Source organism: Bidens hawaiensis, unplaced genomic scaffold (genome assembly GCF_021521415.1).
Source record: "Bidens hawaiensis isolate Kalapana, Puna unplaced genomic scaffold, B.hawaiensis_p1.1 tig00010732_1, whole genome shotgun sequence".
Lineage (NCBI taxonomy): Eukaryota > Viridiplantae > Streptophyta > Magnoliopsida > Asterales > Asteraceae > Bidens > Bidens hawaiensis.
Window position 1 is genome coordinate 474,142 of NW_027491822.1, and position 17,255 is coordinate 491,396.

The 17,255-nt window shown below is 33.4% G+C and overlaps 1 protein-coding gene across 1 annotated transcript; it reads right to left on the reverse strand.

Moving 5' to 3' along the window:
• Window positions 1-11,076: 11,076 nt before the first annotated feature.
• LOC143536096 (receptor-like protein 32) lies at window positions 11,077-12,345 on the reverse strand. The gene has a single exon (XM_077030167.1). The coding sequence runs from the start codon at window positions 12,343-12,345 to the stop codon at window positions 11,077-11,079; it is 1,269 nt and encodes a 422-aa protein (XP_076886282.1).
• Window positions 12,346-17,255: the final 4,910 nt, after the last annotated feature.

A 17,255-nucleotide genomic window follows, 5' to 3' on the forward strand; every position in this document is an offset into this window, starting at 1 on the left:
ATTTTATTGATATTGTTTAATAAAATCGTGACTCATTTCCTACAACCTTTATTGATATATTTATTAATTTACCACTCATAGAAGAAAACGAGAACATTAAAGAACGTTACTGTGCACACCTCTACTTGGGATATGCCATCCTTAACATGATATATATTAGAAGTAACCAATTCATGATTTCCGAATATACCGTCACCACATGTTTTTGTATTTATGTTTCGATATGCAAAATTGAGGTGTCGTATTGATCATATTTCAACTTTAAATTTGGGTATTCACTTTTGATTGCTATAGCGCATGCCGTACTGTACAGGCATCGTAACAAACCGCAGGTATACTGACCGAACTCCATCACGTATCCACTACAACGTTGAATTTCACTAGAGTTTGATTATTTTACGATTTATTAACGCTCGTGCTTCTTCTTTTACTATTGCTTTTTACAAGCGTTATCTGTTTTAGCTTCAAGAACCCGATCTCTCTATTATCATAGCTATGCTTTTGGTACTAAAATTGTTTTTGTTCGAACATGACGAGAATAATTGGGTGGATCTACATGAGAAACCAATAATTTTAATGATTTACACAGACAGTATCTCGTACTTATTTGTTATATACGTATGACAATTGTCAGCATGATGTGTAAACATGAGAGGAGATAGTAACATTTTCAAGATGTTTAGTGTGATGTTCTTTCTACGTTTGTTGTTTAGTCAAAAGTTATACAATTTTCCAGATGTTTAATGATTTACAATTTTATGATTGTAACTATTTTTGTTTTATGTGTAAAAGTTATATAAATAGCGGCACTCGTTTGTTGCATTTTGGGTTTGAACGGTTAATGAACAGCACTTTAGTGTTTTAAAAACCGGTACGTACTGGCCGGTGCTGAACCGGTTATACCGGATTTTCGTTAGAGCACCGGTATTTTTGGACGGTTCGCTAGAACATTGTACCAATATACCGGTTTAAACCGGCAAACCAATTTTAAATCCAAAAGATTTTTTATGTTTTTTACGTCCCATATTTTTAAAAATGACTAGAAAATTGAAACGAGTAAACACAATAAACAAAGATTAGTTAATCAACCAATTTTGTATCATGCAAATCTATGCTGGTTTATTTACATATTTTGTAATTGACTAATTTCGTATACAAAGTATAAACTTTCTATTTGACTTGACCATTGTTCATGTGTGATATTTGGTTCAAGTGTGATGTTTATTAATGTAATTTGGGTTATTTTTTGAGTTGAAAGTGTATTTATATGGAATTACAAGGTAAATTATTTAACCCGGTTGAACCTCCTGATACATTCCGGTTCAACCGGTTAAACTATTTTTGAATCAAATCCAGTATAAGTAAAATACCGATTTTTAAAACATTGTACTAGTGTGATAGTGTATGATGCTGAATTTGTCATCTATTTCATTTGACTGCTTTCCTTACATTTTCCCTTGCAATTGAGTTTTACCATAACCTCATTAGTTATATTTAATACTAGTTTTTATCTCACGTATTATAGGGGTTGTTTTATATTATTTATTTTTAATATTTATATCTTTTTTTGGATTCTATTTTTATTTATGGTAAGAAAGTCAATAATATACTTAAAATTTGATGATGAATTGATTTTACAAATAAATGAGATGTCATAACCGGTTTAAAATTATTTAGGTTTGGTGAAACCCATGGCTCGCTTACTTTTTTTTACTATAAAATTGTTCTTAATTATAAATAATATATTTAAAAAACGGATATTAATTTTTAGTATATCCCTATTTTAGGATTTTCATATGAAATATTTGATAAGATTAATTTTTAATTAATGAGATGTTATAACCTGTTTAAAGGCTATCTAGGTTTTGTGAGACCCATACTCGTAAATTCGGGTCAAATGTATGAGAAACCTCCATTTACAAATAAAACAATATGGTAGCTTGAGAGAATGTACGGAGGTTTCGTTTATGTGTATTAAAGATGAAGATATATTAGTATTGTTAAGAGATATATATAGATTATTTTCACTATTAAATTAATCTATCTATCTATATAAATATCTATCAAAAATCTTATGTGTCACTTTCTGATTGCTATCCACTCCCTCTCAAGCCACAAGATTGCTTGATTTGTGATTTAAAGTTTCTCATGCGTTTTATCCGAATTCGCGAGTATGGTTCTCACCAAACCCCGATAGTCCTTAAATGTGTTATAATATCTCATTTATTTATGAAAATCTTTCATAATCAAACAATAATTTTCACGGGTCATGGGTCTCACCAAATCCGTATAGCCCTTAAACGAGTTATAACATCTCATTTATTTGTGAAATAACCCCTTAAACATAAGACAATAATTTTTGCAGGTCATGGGTCTCACCAAACTCGGAGTTATAACATCTTATTTATTTGTGAAACTTTTTTATCATCAAACCCTATTTAACTCCTCTTTCTCCACCGCCAGTTTATCATCTCCATCACCAGTTAACTTTCAATTACCACCCACCATCGTCAACCTCCTCTCTCTTGCATCAACAACCATCGTCATCTACATCAACTGCCCATTTTCATAAGACAAATATTTGTGTTTTTCATTTTAAAAACTCAACATGTTTTTTTTCGTTTATGTTCGTTCGTTAAAAATATAAAAAGTCTGCACGTCTCAATTGAAAGAGCCCAACCGCTAAAAAATATGATACACGTAACAAACGAATATATACGTATTAAATCAAAACAAAACTACGTTAATAGTTAAAACTAAAAATTACAAAATATAAAATAACAAAACAATTAAAAACAAGAACCTAAATAAATCATCGTAACACGGGGTCAAACTAGTACCATAATAAATGTTAGTTTTGCTATTTGAATTCTTGGGTACGGCTTTATCAGGTTCCTAAATTTCCTATATCTATATGCTACCAACCTAAAATATACAGGCTGAAAGCTTTATATTATGACGGGTGAATACAATCACTTTTAAAAGATTTTATATTCTAAAATTAAACAATATTTTTTGACAAACCGCCTGTTTTTCCACGTCTATTTCGATGACCTCCGGTAAGGAGGTAACGCTCAAAATGGAGCGATTAAGATTGACAAAACATCTTCTTTTTTTTTTCCTTTGTTATCTAGTTTACGATATTTAATGTCATTTAGCTTCAAAACAATTAAGCCGTTCAAAAAAAATTTATTTATCTTGATTTAAGTAATTTAAAATATTATTTCCTACTTTTTTTACTTCAAAATGATTATAACAAGTTTTCTCTTGGTATCCGGAGTGTCCTAAAGAAGGCGTCAGCGCCGCTAGAAACACCACCTTCGATGATTCGGTGTCGACTAAAAGACTCTCTGATCAGGGTAGCCATAGTGATTTAAGAGAGAGAAAGAGAGGAGAAGAAGAAGAAGCTTACTGTTAGAGAATTGTGGTTAGGTTGGTTAGGTTAGTTAGGTTAGTGGGGTTAGTTTGGTTGTTTATAGTTAGGTTAGTTTGGTTAGTAGGGTTAGTTAGGTTAGTGGGGTTAGTTTGGTTGTTTATAGTTAGGTTAGTTAGGTTAGTAGGGTTAGTTAGTTGTTAACTGGGTTAGTAACGGGTATAACGTAATCCGCTATTAACAATAGCGGATTAGGTGCGAACGGAATCTTTTTTATAATTCGTGTTTGACAGTAGCGGCTCCTACAAAATATGTAAACAATATGGACACTTTGAATTATTTATATACTTTTTATTTAAATATCGAAGTGGTGGGCTAAAAGATGGGATGTTTTGTTGCATAAAAGAAATATGCATAAACCTACAAAATGGGTATCTTAAGTAAACTCTTAAGCTCCTAAAAGAAACGTCTGCATTTGTACCTTCTTGTTTGCTGTGCAGTTGTCTTTCCACTCTAAAACAGGAAGAGTTTTACCCAAACGAAATATTCAGAATAATTCAGAATTCGAAAGCCCGATTAACTTTCAAAAGGCAAATACATGATAAAAAGTAAGACCAGCATACATTTCCAGTAAAGAAGAAGAGGAAGTAGAGCATGATACCATTTTCGAGAGTTGACCGTATACATGCATTAACCATCATATCGGGAACAAGCAGATCAAATGATAGGCCTTTAAGATCCTTTGTCTGTATGGAAGTCCAAGAATGACATAAGTTGTAGCAAATAACAAGTCAGACTATCAAAAAAGTAAAGAGTAAAATGATGGATATAGCCAGATATCTTAATGACTGATAACATAGGCGGAAATAATACTAGATTTTTTAAAATTGTATTTGACATTAAAAACATATCAAATAAAAACAACCAAACCTTGAGCTCTAGGATTCGTCGAAACTCAAAAGGTGTTCCTACAGGTAGTGGTGCACTATATGTATCTGCCACCGAGTCAACCGGGGATAGAATAACCTGTACATAACATGCTAAAAACATTGCAAACAACAAAACTTCAAATGCGAATCAAGACTTTTCAAATAGTTTTAGAAGAGAAAATGAGACACCAGGTTAATCACAAACCTTTAATAGTGCTTCTGCTTTGCTTATCTCATGACTCGCAAACATTGAGTAACTAGCAGCTCCGGCTCCTTATCTCTGATCAGAGCAACTTATAATTAAATGAAATTATAATAACAAAGATATTAACTTTATCGTAACAATAAAATAAAATATATCAACATATTTGTTGAGCTCTGGTTCAGATATCTGCAAGAAAAAATAAGATTATAAACCAATGGGCATGCACATCAATAATATCATTACCTAAATATGAAATAAGGCTATTCACCTTGTCTAAAAAGAACTGGAAACAAACTGAACAAAGATGGCATCCAAGTACAGGGAGGCCACCATCTAGAATCATTTTTATGTTTGTAACATACATGCAAATACAACAAATTTGTAAAAAATAATGCCTTAGCACAATACTTTTAAGTTTAATATGCACGACTCGCGACTTACTCTGATTTTAAAAAATAATGTCTTAGCACAATACTTTTAAGTTTCATATATACACAGCTCGTGGCTTCCTCTGATTGATTGCCCACACTTTCACGTGTGCCCCATGGTACACGTCTCATTGCAGCCATTTCAATGCCAAATTTGGGTTACTAATGGGTCCAATGCTTTGGTTGTAACTACTGAAAGCTCGTCCTGTACATACAATACTATGTTAAGTATAGCTATAAGAGGCAAATAATTTTGATATACATGTGTGTATTGACATAATAATACAAATTTAACTATGTTATTATTAAACATACTAAACAACTTATTTAGATTGATCAACGCGTATAATACATGACTAGCTTACCCTAGTTTACCAAGTATATATATATATACACAAATCAATGTGTCGTTTTCGCTCACCAAACTTTTCGGTTATACGATAAAAAAAAAAGGGGTCATTTTAAGTTAACTGTCTGCAGTCAAGATCCTCCTCTTGCTCCTTTCCCACTTGCTCCATTTTTCATTATGCCAAGAATTCATTCTTCTAGAGAATAACTTGGAATTTAATTAAAATAATCTGCAAATATTTGAAACTCATAAACACATGTAAGACGAATATGAGATAACTTTTGTCGGATACATATATTTCTAAGTTATTAAGGTTCCATGTTTCTTATTTCAATAATGGATTAGACCAAATGACTTTTCATCTTGTTTGTTACTTTAACCTCAAAAAATATAGATCATATCCCAAACACAAATATACAAATGCATGTTTGTTTCACTTCTGTTCGACACATTGTGAAGAAAATTCGGTTTACAAAAACATAAAATCAAACCATCGGTTTTTGTTTGGGTCTGGTTATATCTATTATAGATATGTTTTTTCGATTTCAAGCCGCCCCGAAAAGGCCGAGTACAACAATTCTCTAATTTATCTAACTAACATCGCTGACCTTTCTTTCCAAGCCGGCGTGCCAACTCCTAATACTTGTTCACCGAAGAAAATGTCATTCGAATAAAAACTGAATTATGTGATCTTCTGAAAAAAATGGGATTTAACAGACAGTTTTGCAAATTAAAGATTGCTATAAGTTTTGGATATATAATAAAATTATAAAACTTATACCTCTTCAAGGATTTGCAGAGCTTCGGCTTGCCAGCGAGTGATTTCAGGGGCAATGTAGTTGCTTATCTCCCATACCTGATCAATCCATAGTTAATGTCACAATATACTACGTATAAAAAGTAGCACAAAATTTTATACTAGGATATTATTGATTACACAAGTAGTACTTGGAAGATTTGAGACCAGATATTCATTAAAGAATTTTTGAAGTTCAAATTTGAGCTGAAACATGGTAAAATATTTCTAATTGCAAAATACTCATTAGTTCTCTTAAGATTTCTTACTATTAAGTTTAGTGTAGTCATCTTCGAGTCAAACCTTCAGTGCATTGATACAATTCATGAACTTTAAAAACTGACAGTTCCAATTCAAAAGAGAAAGATATAACTAAATTGATAGTGTTACATGTTTTTTTTACAAAAGATTTGGGATGTGTAATATACATTTATTGTAAAGTGTAACGATTGGATGAATTTCTTACCTTACATATGTTGTTTGAGCTAGTTATTAGAGTTTATATATTACTATTTACTTTACTTAATGCCAGATGAAAAAGAAGATTCTATGCTAATCTTAGCATTTGATGAACTTCTAACAATATTTTTATTAAAATGAGTTAACATAAGTATATAGATAAAGACATCTCGCAGTTCGAATAAAAGGAGCAGCTGGAATGAGAACCTTTCTCTTTCTCGGCTTTTTTCTTGGCTGCAAAATCCACAAGTAACCAAACAGAATCAGAACTGAATGAAAACAACGTAAAATTTGAAACGGAAGAGTATTACCACACTCGATGAGGTAGTGATGGTTGGGTAAAAGTTAGTTATTATTATATATTAATTAGTTATATTTAGTTAAATAATTAAATGAACATTGTTACTTCAAGCGTTGTTATGTGTCAAGACATTGGAAGTTAAGGAGCTCAAACAAGCTAATTCAGAGCCATCCAGATGAAGATTAAGCAAGCCTCGAGATGATGGAAGCATGGGGAAACATGTATTGAGGGTTAAGAAGGATTCATGAGAGGATTGGATGAGAAACATGAAGCCGAAGTGAAAACTGAACAACATGGGTTACCAGGAAAACGTGTTTTAATAAAATGGGCATATCTTGGCCTAGAAAATGAGTTACGGAATCCATAATATATGAATTTCATGTTTCTCAACAAGAGGAATTCGAATATGAAGTCACTTGCATCTTCGCGTATCTCAAAGATGCAGGACGTGCAACTTCGCGATACGCGAAGATGCTTAATATCGACAAAAGTTAGGGTTTACACTATATAAACGATTTTTCGACCTTGTTTTGGATATAACGACTTCCAGAGGCAGAAGAGGTGTTCTAGGACGATTTTCAGCCATCCCGAAGCTTCCGGTTTGTCCTACAATCGTATGTTCATCAAGATAAGTGATTTAACGATTATGTCGATGTCCGGCTAGTCGTGTGTGTTCGTTCTAGGCTAAGGTTTTGTGTAATATACTGTTATGATCAGATTCTTGTGCTTCATGAATATAACTTGATTAAGTTTATATGATTTGTCTTGCTTAATTAGTAACTGGTTGATTAAAGCTTGAGTTTGCGATTATTGATTTGTGTAACGTTTGTTTGGTTGTCCATCAACACTTAGGGTTAGGCTCTTGTATCATTGGACTAGAATCATCAAACCTTATCATTGAGTTAATCATCTTAGACATAGAGTTGGTAATTGTGGTGTCTGGGTGCATTTGTGTCAACAATTCGGTTAGGGTATCGTTTGTCATCATAAATCAAACCATAGGACTAGCAATTATTATAAAACCAAAGACTAAAGAATCTGTGATTAACGTATGGAACACATTACCCGAACCTAGAATGAATACTTTTTAAATAATATTGTTTACAAATCTTTTTAAGTAATAATTAGTTTTAATTAAATCTTTTCATAAAAACCGCCTGCCATCGTCTGTCCGCTTAGATTATAATTAGTTATAAATTAAATAAACTTGCACTTTCCTTGAGTTCTTGTGGAGACGACCATACTTACCCGTATTTATTATAGGTATTTAAGTCTTAAAATTAATTGTTTGAGTAGACCGCAACAGTCAGGTAGCTGCAAATTGAGAAAGGGAAAAAATCAGGATTTGAAAGCAAAACTGAAAACCAAACCATTTCTTCGAGTTCCTTAACTTCATGTTTGATTCTCGTCATTGTTGTCATTCGGTTGGTCCCCGGTTCCTATTTTATACTTAAATCCCAATGGTGTGACAGAGGTCAAACTACCAACTCTTTGAGTACATTACTTTTAAACTTAATCGAGATTTTTATTTATTTCATATTCTTTAGTTCTATTGATAGTGTGATTGTGCATGCAATTCGATTCGACCCAAAAATCCAAGAGGAGTAGGCGAACACCATTTAAAAAACCAAAACTCACCTCATGACTAATTCAAACCAACAAGGTGTGTTTAAAATACACAACTTTGCAGCAGGTTGAGTTGGATACCCTTCATAAAAGTATAAAACAGGACGGATATAGACGGCCTGCAAACGAACTGAACGATGGCATGTTTGTGTTCATTCAACTTTAATCTAGCACGAGCACGGACATATAATCAAACACAATTTTTTGTTCTTGCACATTCATTAAGAAAGTAGGCATGCTCATGTTTGTTTATGTCCGCTCGTCTAAAATCTAAACGAACAGTTCACTAACAGAAACAAACACAAACGGATATAAACAAACTTAACGAACACAAATGAACATAAGTTAGCATTAATGAGCACAAACGACCAAGTCTAACGCATCACAATTTATCCAAAAACACATCTAAATTAGTTGTTTAAGTTTACATGATTTATTCAAAATATCCATCATGATTAGTGATTTAAATGAGCCCGTAGTATGTTTATATTTATATTAATACAACTACTTATGTATTTACTAAATATTAAACGGACATAAACGAGCGTAAATAAACGAACATAAATAGACGTTCACAAACATAAATGTACGAACAAAACGTGTGTTCATGTTCGTTCGTTTATTTAAATGAACAAAAGAAATTATTCATGTTCATTTGTTTAACTAAATAAACGAACTTCTAGCCGAACACTTCACGAACAATTCATCAATGTTTGATACGTTTGATTCATTTACAGGCCTCGTATAGTTGGGAGGGGAAATATAGCCTTGAAATATACTAAGATCAAATTCTTGTTTGTATAACTTGCTTATAATATCAATGCATAAACATGTCTAAATTAAAACAGAAATTTTCGTTTCATTCAGTTGACCGACCATTCAAATGTCGTAAATTTACCTTTGTGTATTCTTCATAATGCTATTCAAGTACAGTCTCATGTATCTGCCACTCATCTCAAACATGACATCCATTCCCTTTATTATCTACCAAATCAGAACATAACCATGTGTTACAATTACTTGTTTTATTCAACTAAATTAAGAAAAACAACATATCACTAGTAGCACAAATCATATTAAATTCATTAATTACCTTAGGCAAACAACTTGAACCAAGTGCAGCCAGTTGCCCATGAGCAACTGATTCTCCATTCATTAAAGCTGAATCCTTCCGGATATTTTTAAGCGCGGATCCATGCCATCGTTCACCATCTGTATAGTAACCTGGTTTGACAAACATGTTAACATTTACAGTATTACAAAGTATTTTTAGATATTAAACGTTGTTACAAAAATAGACATGCTGGAAATCAATAGCAGGGCCGTCTCCCGTCTCCGAGAATTTATGTACCTCGGCCAAACCGAAATGAAAAGGCTCGTAGGCGCTAACAAGTAACGAATATATAAACTATTTTTTTTAAATGACAATAACGTTATACCAATAAATATAGTAATAAAATCAAAGGGGATGGTTTAGGCGAGAACAGTGGCGGATGTATATGCATTAGATATCATACAAAGTTGGTTTGTGCAAATATCTCTGTGAGTAAATCGATATGATCCCTATGCATAAACATTGTCAAGTAAACTCTCGGACAATATATAAAATATACTGAACGAGACATATATGTATATATGTATACCTTGACATAAAAAATGAATGAGTCTCGCGAAACTTTTTCAGACATTTCTAGGTACATGCATCTATTGCGTCTAATGAAATTCCATAAGCTAGTTGAAAAAATAGCAGTCGTACATTTTTGGATGGTTGTGAAACCTGGTCTACGTCTTGCATCTTCTCTTTGTTGAAAAAAAGGATACCGATCCAACAAATCATTTGATAAATGCATGAATAGTTGTCTACTCATTCGAAACCGACGCCTAAAATGTTCTTCGTCAGAAAGGGGATCGGGGCTAAAATAGTGGCGTACCAAAGTTTCATTAGCGCCCACTCGATCATGACGAAGAGGTGGTTGTCTTATTACTCTTTGTCGTCCTTGGAACCGTTCAACCAACAAGTTAACCATATTCTCCCGGCTTCAAAAATAAGATCGTCTTCCTTTGAAGAGTCGGACGAAAAAAAGGAATTCCATTGCAGTTTTGGTTTGTAATTTGGTGTATTGGAGAGAAATGAGTTGAATGAGTGAGTATTTTTTGTAGGTTTTTTGGTATGTAAAAGTGTTTGTTATGTAGGTATATATAGAAAGCAAAAAATAAAAAATAAATAAAGCTTCAACGGTCACATGCACGCCCCCCAACACATTCTATTCCCAACGAGCCACTGTGACTACACTCGCAGCTGCTCGCTCATGGCTCCACTCACGGATGGCCGTTGTGGTGTTCACCACCGACATGGCTAGTGCCAGCCACTCGCCGCTCCATAATAGATAGCCAAAGGCTGGAATAACATTTAGTTACACCATTAACCCCAAACTTGCTACCTGTGAGTGTTTGACACAAACTTGTTACTTTTGGCAACAACCGGGACTATTTGCGGTAATTAATTAACTTTACATGTATAGTTTCACACTAAAATATATTATAATTATAAAAATAATATAAATTGGAATTATACATCACACAAATACAAATAAACTTGCCCTACAAAAATTAATCTGATGGAATAACCGGAGTAAAACTAAAAGTCTTACACTCCATCAAACTTTTCTGCACCCCGCCATCACAAAAGTAAAAACTCTCGGGACACTCGTACAAACAATTATCCCCTAACCGGATCGTCACACTCGACCCGGACTTCAACTGCAAAAACGGACCCGGTATCAACCCGAACAAATAATTCCCACCCAACAGCAACCTCTCAAACGGACCCACACCCAACTCACCCTCCGTCACCGCCTTCACCGCATACTGCGTCGGAATCACGCCGGAAAACTTATTATTCTCCAAACTTAAAGCCGATAGCTTCGGCATCCAACCCATGAACCCGGGTAGAAACCCATTAATATTATTGTTGCTTAAATCAACTGCTATTAGCTCGCTGTTGTTGATACTATTCCGGTTTAAATTAGCCGGAATTAGAACCCGTTGGAGCTGGTTGTGTGACAGGGTTAGTTGTTGTAATGACGGGTGTGTGAAAAGCTCCGGCGGTAGAGAACCGGTGAGATTGTTGTAGCTTAAGTCCAGTACTTGAAGATAAACGGAACTTACTACTAAACTCGCCGGAATATTACCTTTTAGTGAGTTGTTTCTCATCGTCAGTTCGATTAAGTTGGCCGGAAGAGCCGCCGGAAGGTCGCCGGAAATAAAATTGTTGCTGACGTCAAGGAAGTTTAGTGTACCGAGTTGAGTCAACTCAGGGAACTCGACACTGAGTTGGTTTTGTTGAAGCTTGAGCCTTTTTAAATTTTTTAATTTGTTAAGTGATTGTGGGATGGGCCCAGTGAGATTATTGTTGTCAAGTAAAAGCTCTTGGAGTGAGTTGGGTAAGGACCCGCCCGAGTTTGGGATTGACCCGGTGAGCGAGTTGGTTGACACACTGAGTCGACTCAAACGAGTTAGTCTTGAGAACGAGTTGAAGTAGTTGTTTGTTAAGTCTAATGTTTGAAGGTAAGGAAGGTTCCATGAACAGGAATTGAGTGAACCGGAGTAACCAGCTTGGTCGAGTGTGATTTCGGTTATTCTAGCAATGCCGGACATTGTTTTGTCACATCGGATGCCACAAGTGAATTTATCGGTCGAGAGCGAGTCGCATGGGTCGAAGGTGAAGTCCCATGAGGATAGGCAGGAGCCCGGGCTGATCGATTTCGAAAGGACACCGTTTCGGAATTGTATGTCTTCCCAGTGTGTGAGGGAGTAGGCATGAAAAAAGAGTTGAGTGAAAATGATGAAAAAATGGAAATTGAATTGGAATAGATTCATTTTTTGAATTTGGGAGTGAATCTTGGAAGCGAGTATTTTGGGTAAAATGAGTGAGTGGGTGTTTTATGATTTGGGCAGAGTCTGGTTGTCAGAGGGCTTCTTTAATTTTTTTTGTACAGAAATGGATTGATGAATTTTAATTATTTTTAGCAAGGTGATGAAATATGATACAAACTTTGGATCCTAAGCTTAAATGTTTAATGTTTTCGTATCTAGTACAATGTTTAACCTGTCCTTTGAAAGAGGAAAAATTGGTTGGGTTTTAATTGGGATAGTACACTTTATATAAATTTTGTGGATTACTAAGGACAAAAGGTAAAAAGGATTTCAAGGTTGGATTGGTGTTAGATTTTGTAGAGCTAAATACGAGAGGCCCAATAAATGTGTTCTTATTTGTTTTGTCTTTTTAAAGTATTACATTAAGCCTATTGGCCCAACTTCTTTTTCACTTTTATCACTTATATAATCCAAGTATAAGTACACTTTGTATAAATCATGAGTTGTTCGAGACCAATTCATCAAAAACTTAAATTAACTCGAGTTTAAATGAGAATGAGTCTATGTAGCAGCTCATCAAGAAGCTCAAGTATGAGCTTCATAAACCAAGTATTACTAAACCACGACAATAAACAAGTCTATTACTAAGTAGGAACCTCTCTTAGTATATTTGATTACTAAACCACGAACTTTTAATAATTTTATGAGAATAATTAAATAATTTAAAAATATAATTATAATATCTATCTCTACTATATATATATATATATATATAATATACACGAGTTAGGAACCTCTCTTATATTTTAAGAGGTACAATCACTATTACATAAATTACAATCACTAATGCAAACAATTTTAAAAATTTAGGGTTAATATGGTCTTTCCTCATTATGTACAGTTTGTTAAATAATTTAGTTTGAAAAATATTTGCGATAATGGTCCTTCAACTTAATGGTAAGTTTGTTAACTTATTAAATAGTTACACATTTGTCCTTTATTTTAAACCAACTATCCCTACAACATTTTAACGACCATAAATTTTTTATATGTTAATATTTAAAAAAAAACCATCACAAAAACAAGAATTTTATTCTCTTTAATTTAAGTATGGTATTGCTATATTTGTTTAATTTTATTAAATAACATGTTATGTGCTTACAAGTTACTAGTTAAGACTGCAATGGGCCGGGTCGGGTGGGCTTGGGTCATGTGTAGGACATATTTATGTGTTCAATAGTCGGTTACATATGTACTGACTTTGCATGAGTTACGTCCAATTTTGGGTTACTTGATAATTGATATTGGACTCTACTTGTTTAAACCATGTTGAAGATTCATCTTCCGTCATAAGTTGAAGTCTGATTTTTATTGTATATCCGAGGAGAGCTATTATTGTAAACATTCTGTATAAAGTATTTACATTATTTTACTATAAGTAAATGCAAGTTTCAAGTTTGACCTTTTCAAACTAAATAACTATACCTTCATAAAATGTACTTGGAATTCAACAAAAGAAGATAGCATGGGTGTTATTGCCATTGACAAAATACTAACAATAAGTCAATAATATGGGCAAAAGAAAACCTTATTGGCAAAAGAAAACCTTATTGACATTCATACACAATATAAGATTTTCATCACAAAACTTGATCATGAGACTAGTGGTTTATTGAATTATTGCACTTTGACCATTTCGTTCTCATTTTCTTTAAAACTAACTAGAACGCGCCAGGACATGCTGGGCAGTTCTGTATTGGTTACACCCGGACGTCGTTTCCTTAAGTTGACGCAAACTCGGTTGGTATCGGCAACTTTCTTTACGGTATCAAAACTAAACCAAAAAAATAATTCCTCAAACTAACGTATTTAAAACAAATTAAAAAACAAAACACCACACCACATTACTTTTTTATTGCTTGATAAGTATGAAATCTATAAATACAAAAATCTATTTATATTTAAAAAAACAAAAAAAAAATGGCTTCAAGATGGCTCGAGCGCAAGACTTGCAAGTTGCAACAACAATACCACAACAACAGCTTCTTTTTTTGTTACTTCTATTACTTTCAATAAACAAATACTAAAACAAAACAAAACAAAAGGCTCCTGAAAGAGGCTCGAACTTGCAACAACACAACAAAACCACTACACGAGCTTCCATTTTTGTAACTTCACCTAATTTCAAATCAATACATTCTAAAACAGATTTAAAAAAAAAAGAAACTTAGTAGTTATCACATGGTAGCCACTGATTAGACCACAATTTTTTTTACTGTAGTTTTAGATTTCCTTTTATATGTAGTATAATTTTGCTGGGAAAAAAGTTGCACGTACACACATGCAAGTTATATAAAATACCCTATTAAAGGGAGCAATAAAAGAACGTTAAGAGCTTAGATATAAAAATTAAGATGGGTACGGGTCGGGTGGAACGAGGTCCATGTGTGCTTTGTGAATGGGGAGCAACATGAGGACCCATCATTTATTGAATCAGTTTCATGATCCGGGTGATGGGCATCATCACGAATCACATGGGCATGGGACATCAAACTCTTATAATTTTATCAACTTACAGAAATTTTAAAAAACTAGATTATGTGCTTGTTTTTGGTTAATTCTTCTATATGAGAAAGTACTCTTTTATCAAACACCAAAGCGTATCTAGCCCACGCCCTACGGTATTATATTAAGGTGTGTAGGAAACATGTTTAACAAATTTATCAACTGGGTTGATAGAGCACACAGAGTGATCTCGATTCTTCCGGATCAGTTTATATCCCATTTTCCCTGCCTTCCTCAATTTTCTTCTTGCATTTCTCTAACCCCCCCACCCACCCACACCATGTTGAATACTTCACGAAAAACGGTTAATAGTGATATGGAAAAAGCTGGGGACGGTGTTTCCATCCGATACCGGTTTTCTCCTGTCCTTACTCTGTATGCTCTTATATTAGTTTAATTGCTTTATCAACAGATGTAACCATTCCTATATAAAATTATATATGTTTGGTAACGATCAAATATGCAAAACCAGAATCTTGTACGATTTGTTATAAAAATTATATTATTATTTTAATATATATTACTTTTTAACACTTTCATTAAATGTTAGGTAAGTATACACGGGAGAATTCTATATATAAGTAAAATAATAAAATATGGATATTTTGGATGACTCGGTAGCAATTAAAATTTAAAATATTATGTTAAACTTTGACCAACGTTATTGTAAAATACTGAATTAATATAATAGAAAAATGAAGATCGAGAAATGATAGCCGTTACATAATAAAGATGGCAAAATATTGAGCATATAATAAAATATTAGAGATGATAATAGAAAACTGATCAAACAACGTAACAGAGATGTAAGATGATTTCGTTAAGTTTCTCTATATGATGCGTAAAAAATACAACCGACGTTATATGTTATTTGTTTTATTAGCTTGATGATTTTTTTGTCAATATAAAATATCCACTCAAAAAATAAAAAGCAAGATGAACTCTAACGGCACGTGATACCTTACGATGTGCTAAAGTGTTGGTGAACTTTCATTGTAAAAGAATGAAACGCTCATGACACGTGACATGGAGAAATAGAAAGAACTTGTACTTGGTCAATGTATCTTCTTCGTTTTCATAATAGATTGTATTTGATTTTGTAGTATTACATTTTGATGAGTTTTTGAAAACTCTTTAAACTCCTTTTATAATTTTCTTCGTCAACTTCCGTTGTATAAACGTTTATCACTATATTTCTTTTGAAGACTATTTGAGTACTCTTGTGTTACAAATCCATTGATTGAAATACGTATAAATCAAAATCAAAGTAAAAAACACAAATTAAAATCTCAAATCCGAAGTAAATTTGTAGGCAAATGAGAATATTAAATTTTTGTAGAGTTAAAATACTAAATAGTTTACATTGAAACTTTTGGGCCTAAATTAAAAACTGAGATATTTGGGTTATGTTGTCTTTAAGTTAGAGGTGTATATTTGAACTAGTTAGAACCCCGAAAGTCCGGTTATGTTGTCTTTAAGTTAGAGGTGTATATTTGAACTAGTTAGAACCCCGAAAGTCCGAAGCCAACCGATCTAATAACCAGTTATTAGAAAAACCAATGTTTAACTAATTCGGTAGGTTAGGAACCGGTTATGTGTTTTGGAAAAGGAACTGCTTAACCGAAACTAAGTTTTTCGAATGAGTTAATAATCATGTATTACCATTAGAAAAAAAAAGTTGTCGTTATAAAGCCATTGGAGAGTTCTTTTGGACCATTTTGCCCTTCATAAGTTACTATAAATAGGTATTGTGCAGAGGTGCCAATCATGACCCATTGTTAAAAAAAATGGGTTGCTTTGAGAAAAAAATCATCATCATCATCGTACTCAGTAATTCCCACCGATAACAAAGTTATGGTAGGGTCTGAGGAGGGTAAGATGTAGACAGCCTTACCTCTACCCTGAAGGAATAGAGAGGCTGCTTCCGGTAAGACCTCCGGCTGCTTTGAGAAAATATAAAATGTAAATATTTTAATTTGGGTCACCTTAAATTAGTCATTCAAACTAGGTCAAAAGATAGGTTAGCACAACTTAAAAAAGGCCAAGATAGGTTAGCACCACTGAGACTATGTGTAGCGGAGAGCTACAAAATAGGGAAGATTTTCGATACGTGACGTCATGTCAGCACATGAGCTATTTTCATTTTAGAGGTGTAACGGTGTTCCACACCACTTTTCTAGTTCTCAAAAACACAAAAATCCTCAAAATTCTCTAGTCTCAAATACATGAAAATTATCAAACTCAAAGTTTCGTTGCTATTGGTGCTTCCTCATGTGAATAACCATTTTCGGGTATATATGTTAGTTTCCACGTCAAACAAGATTTTAATCAACAGTCACGGGTAATCA

Excerpts from the sequence above, each read along its gene's own strand:
- LOC143536096 (XM_077030167.1), bottom strand. The coding sequence starts at position 12,345 with ATGAATCTATTCCAATTCAATTTCCATTTTTTCATCATTTTCACTCAA.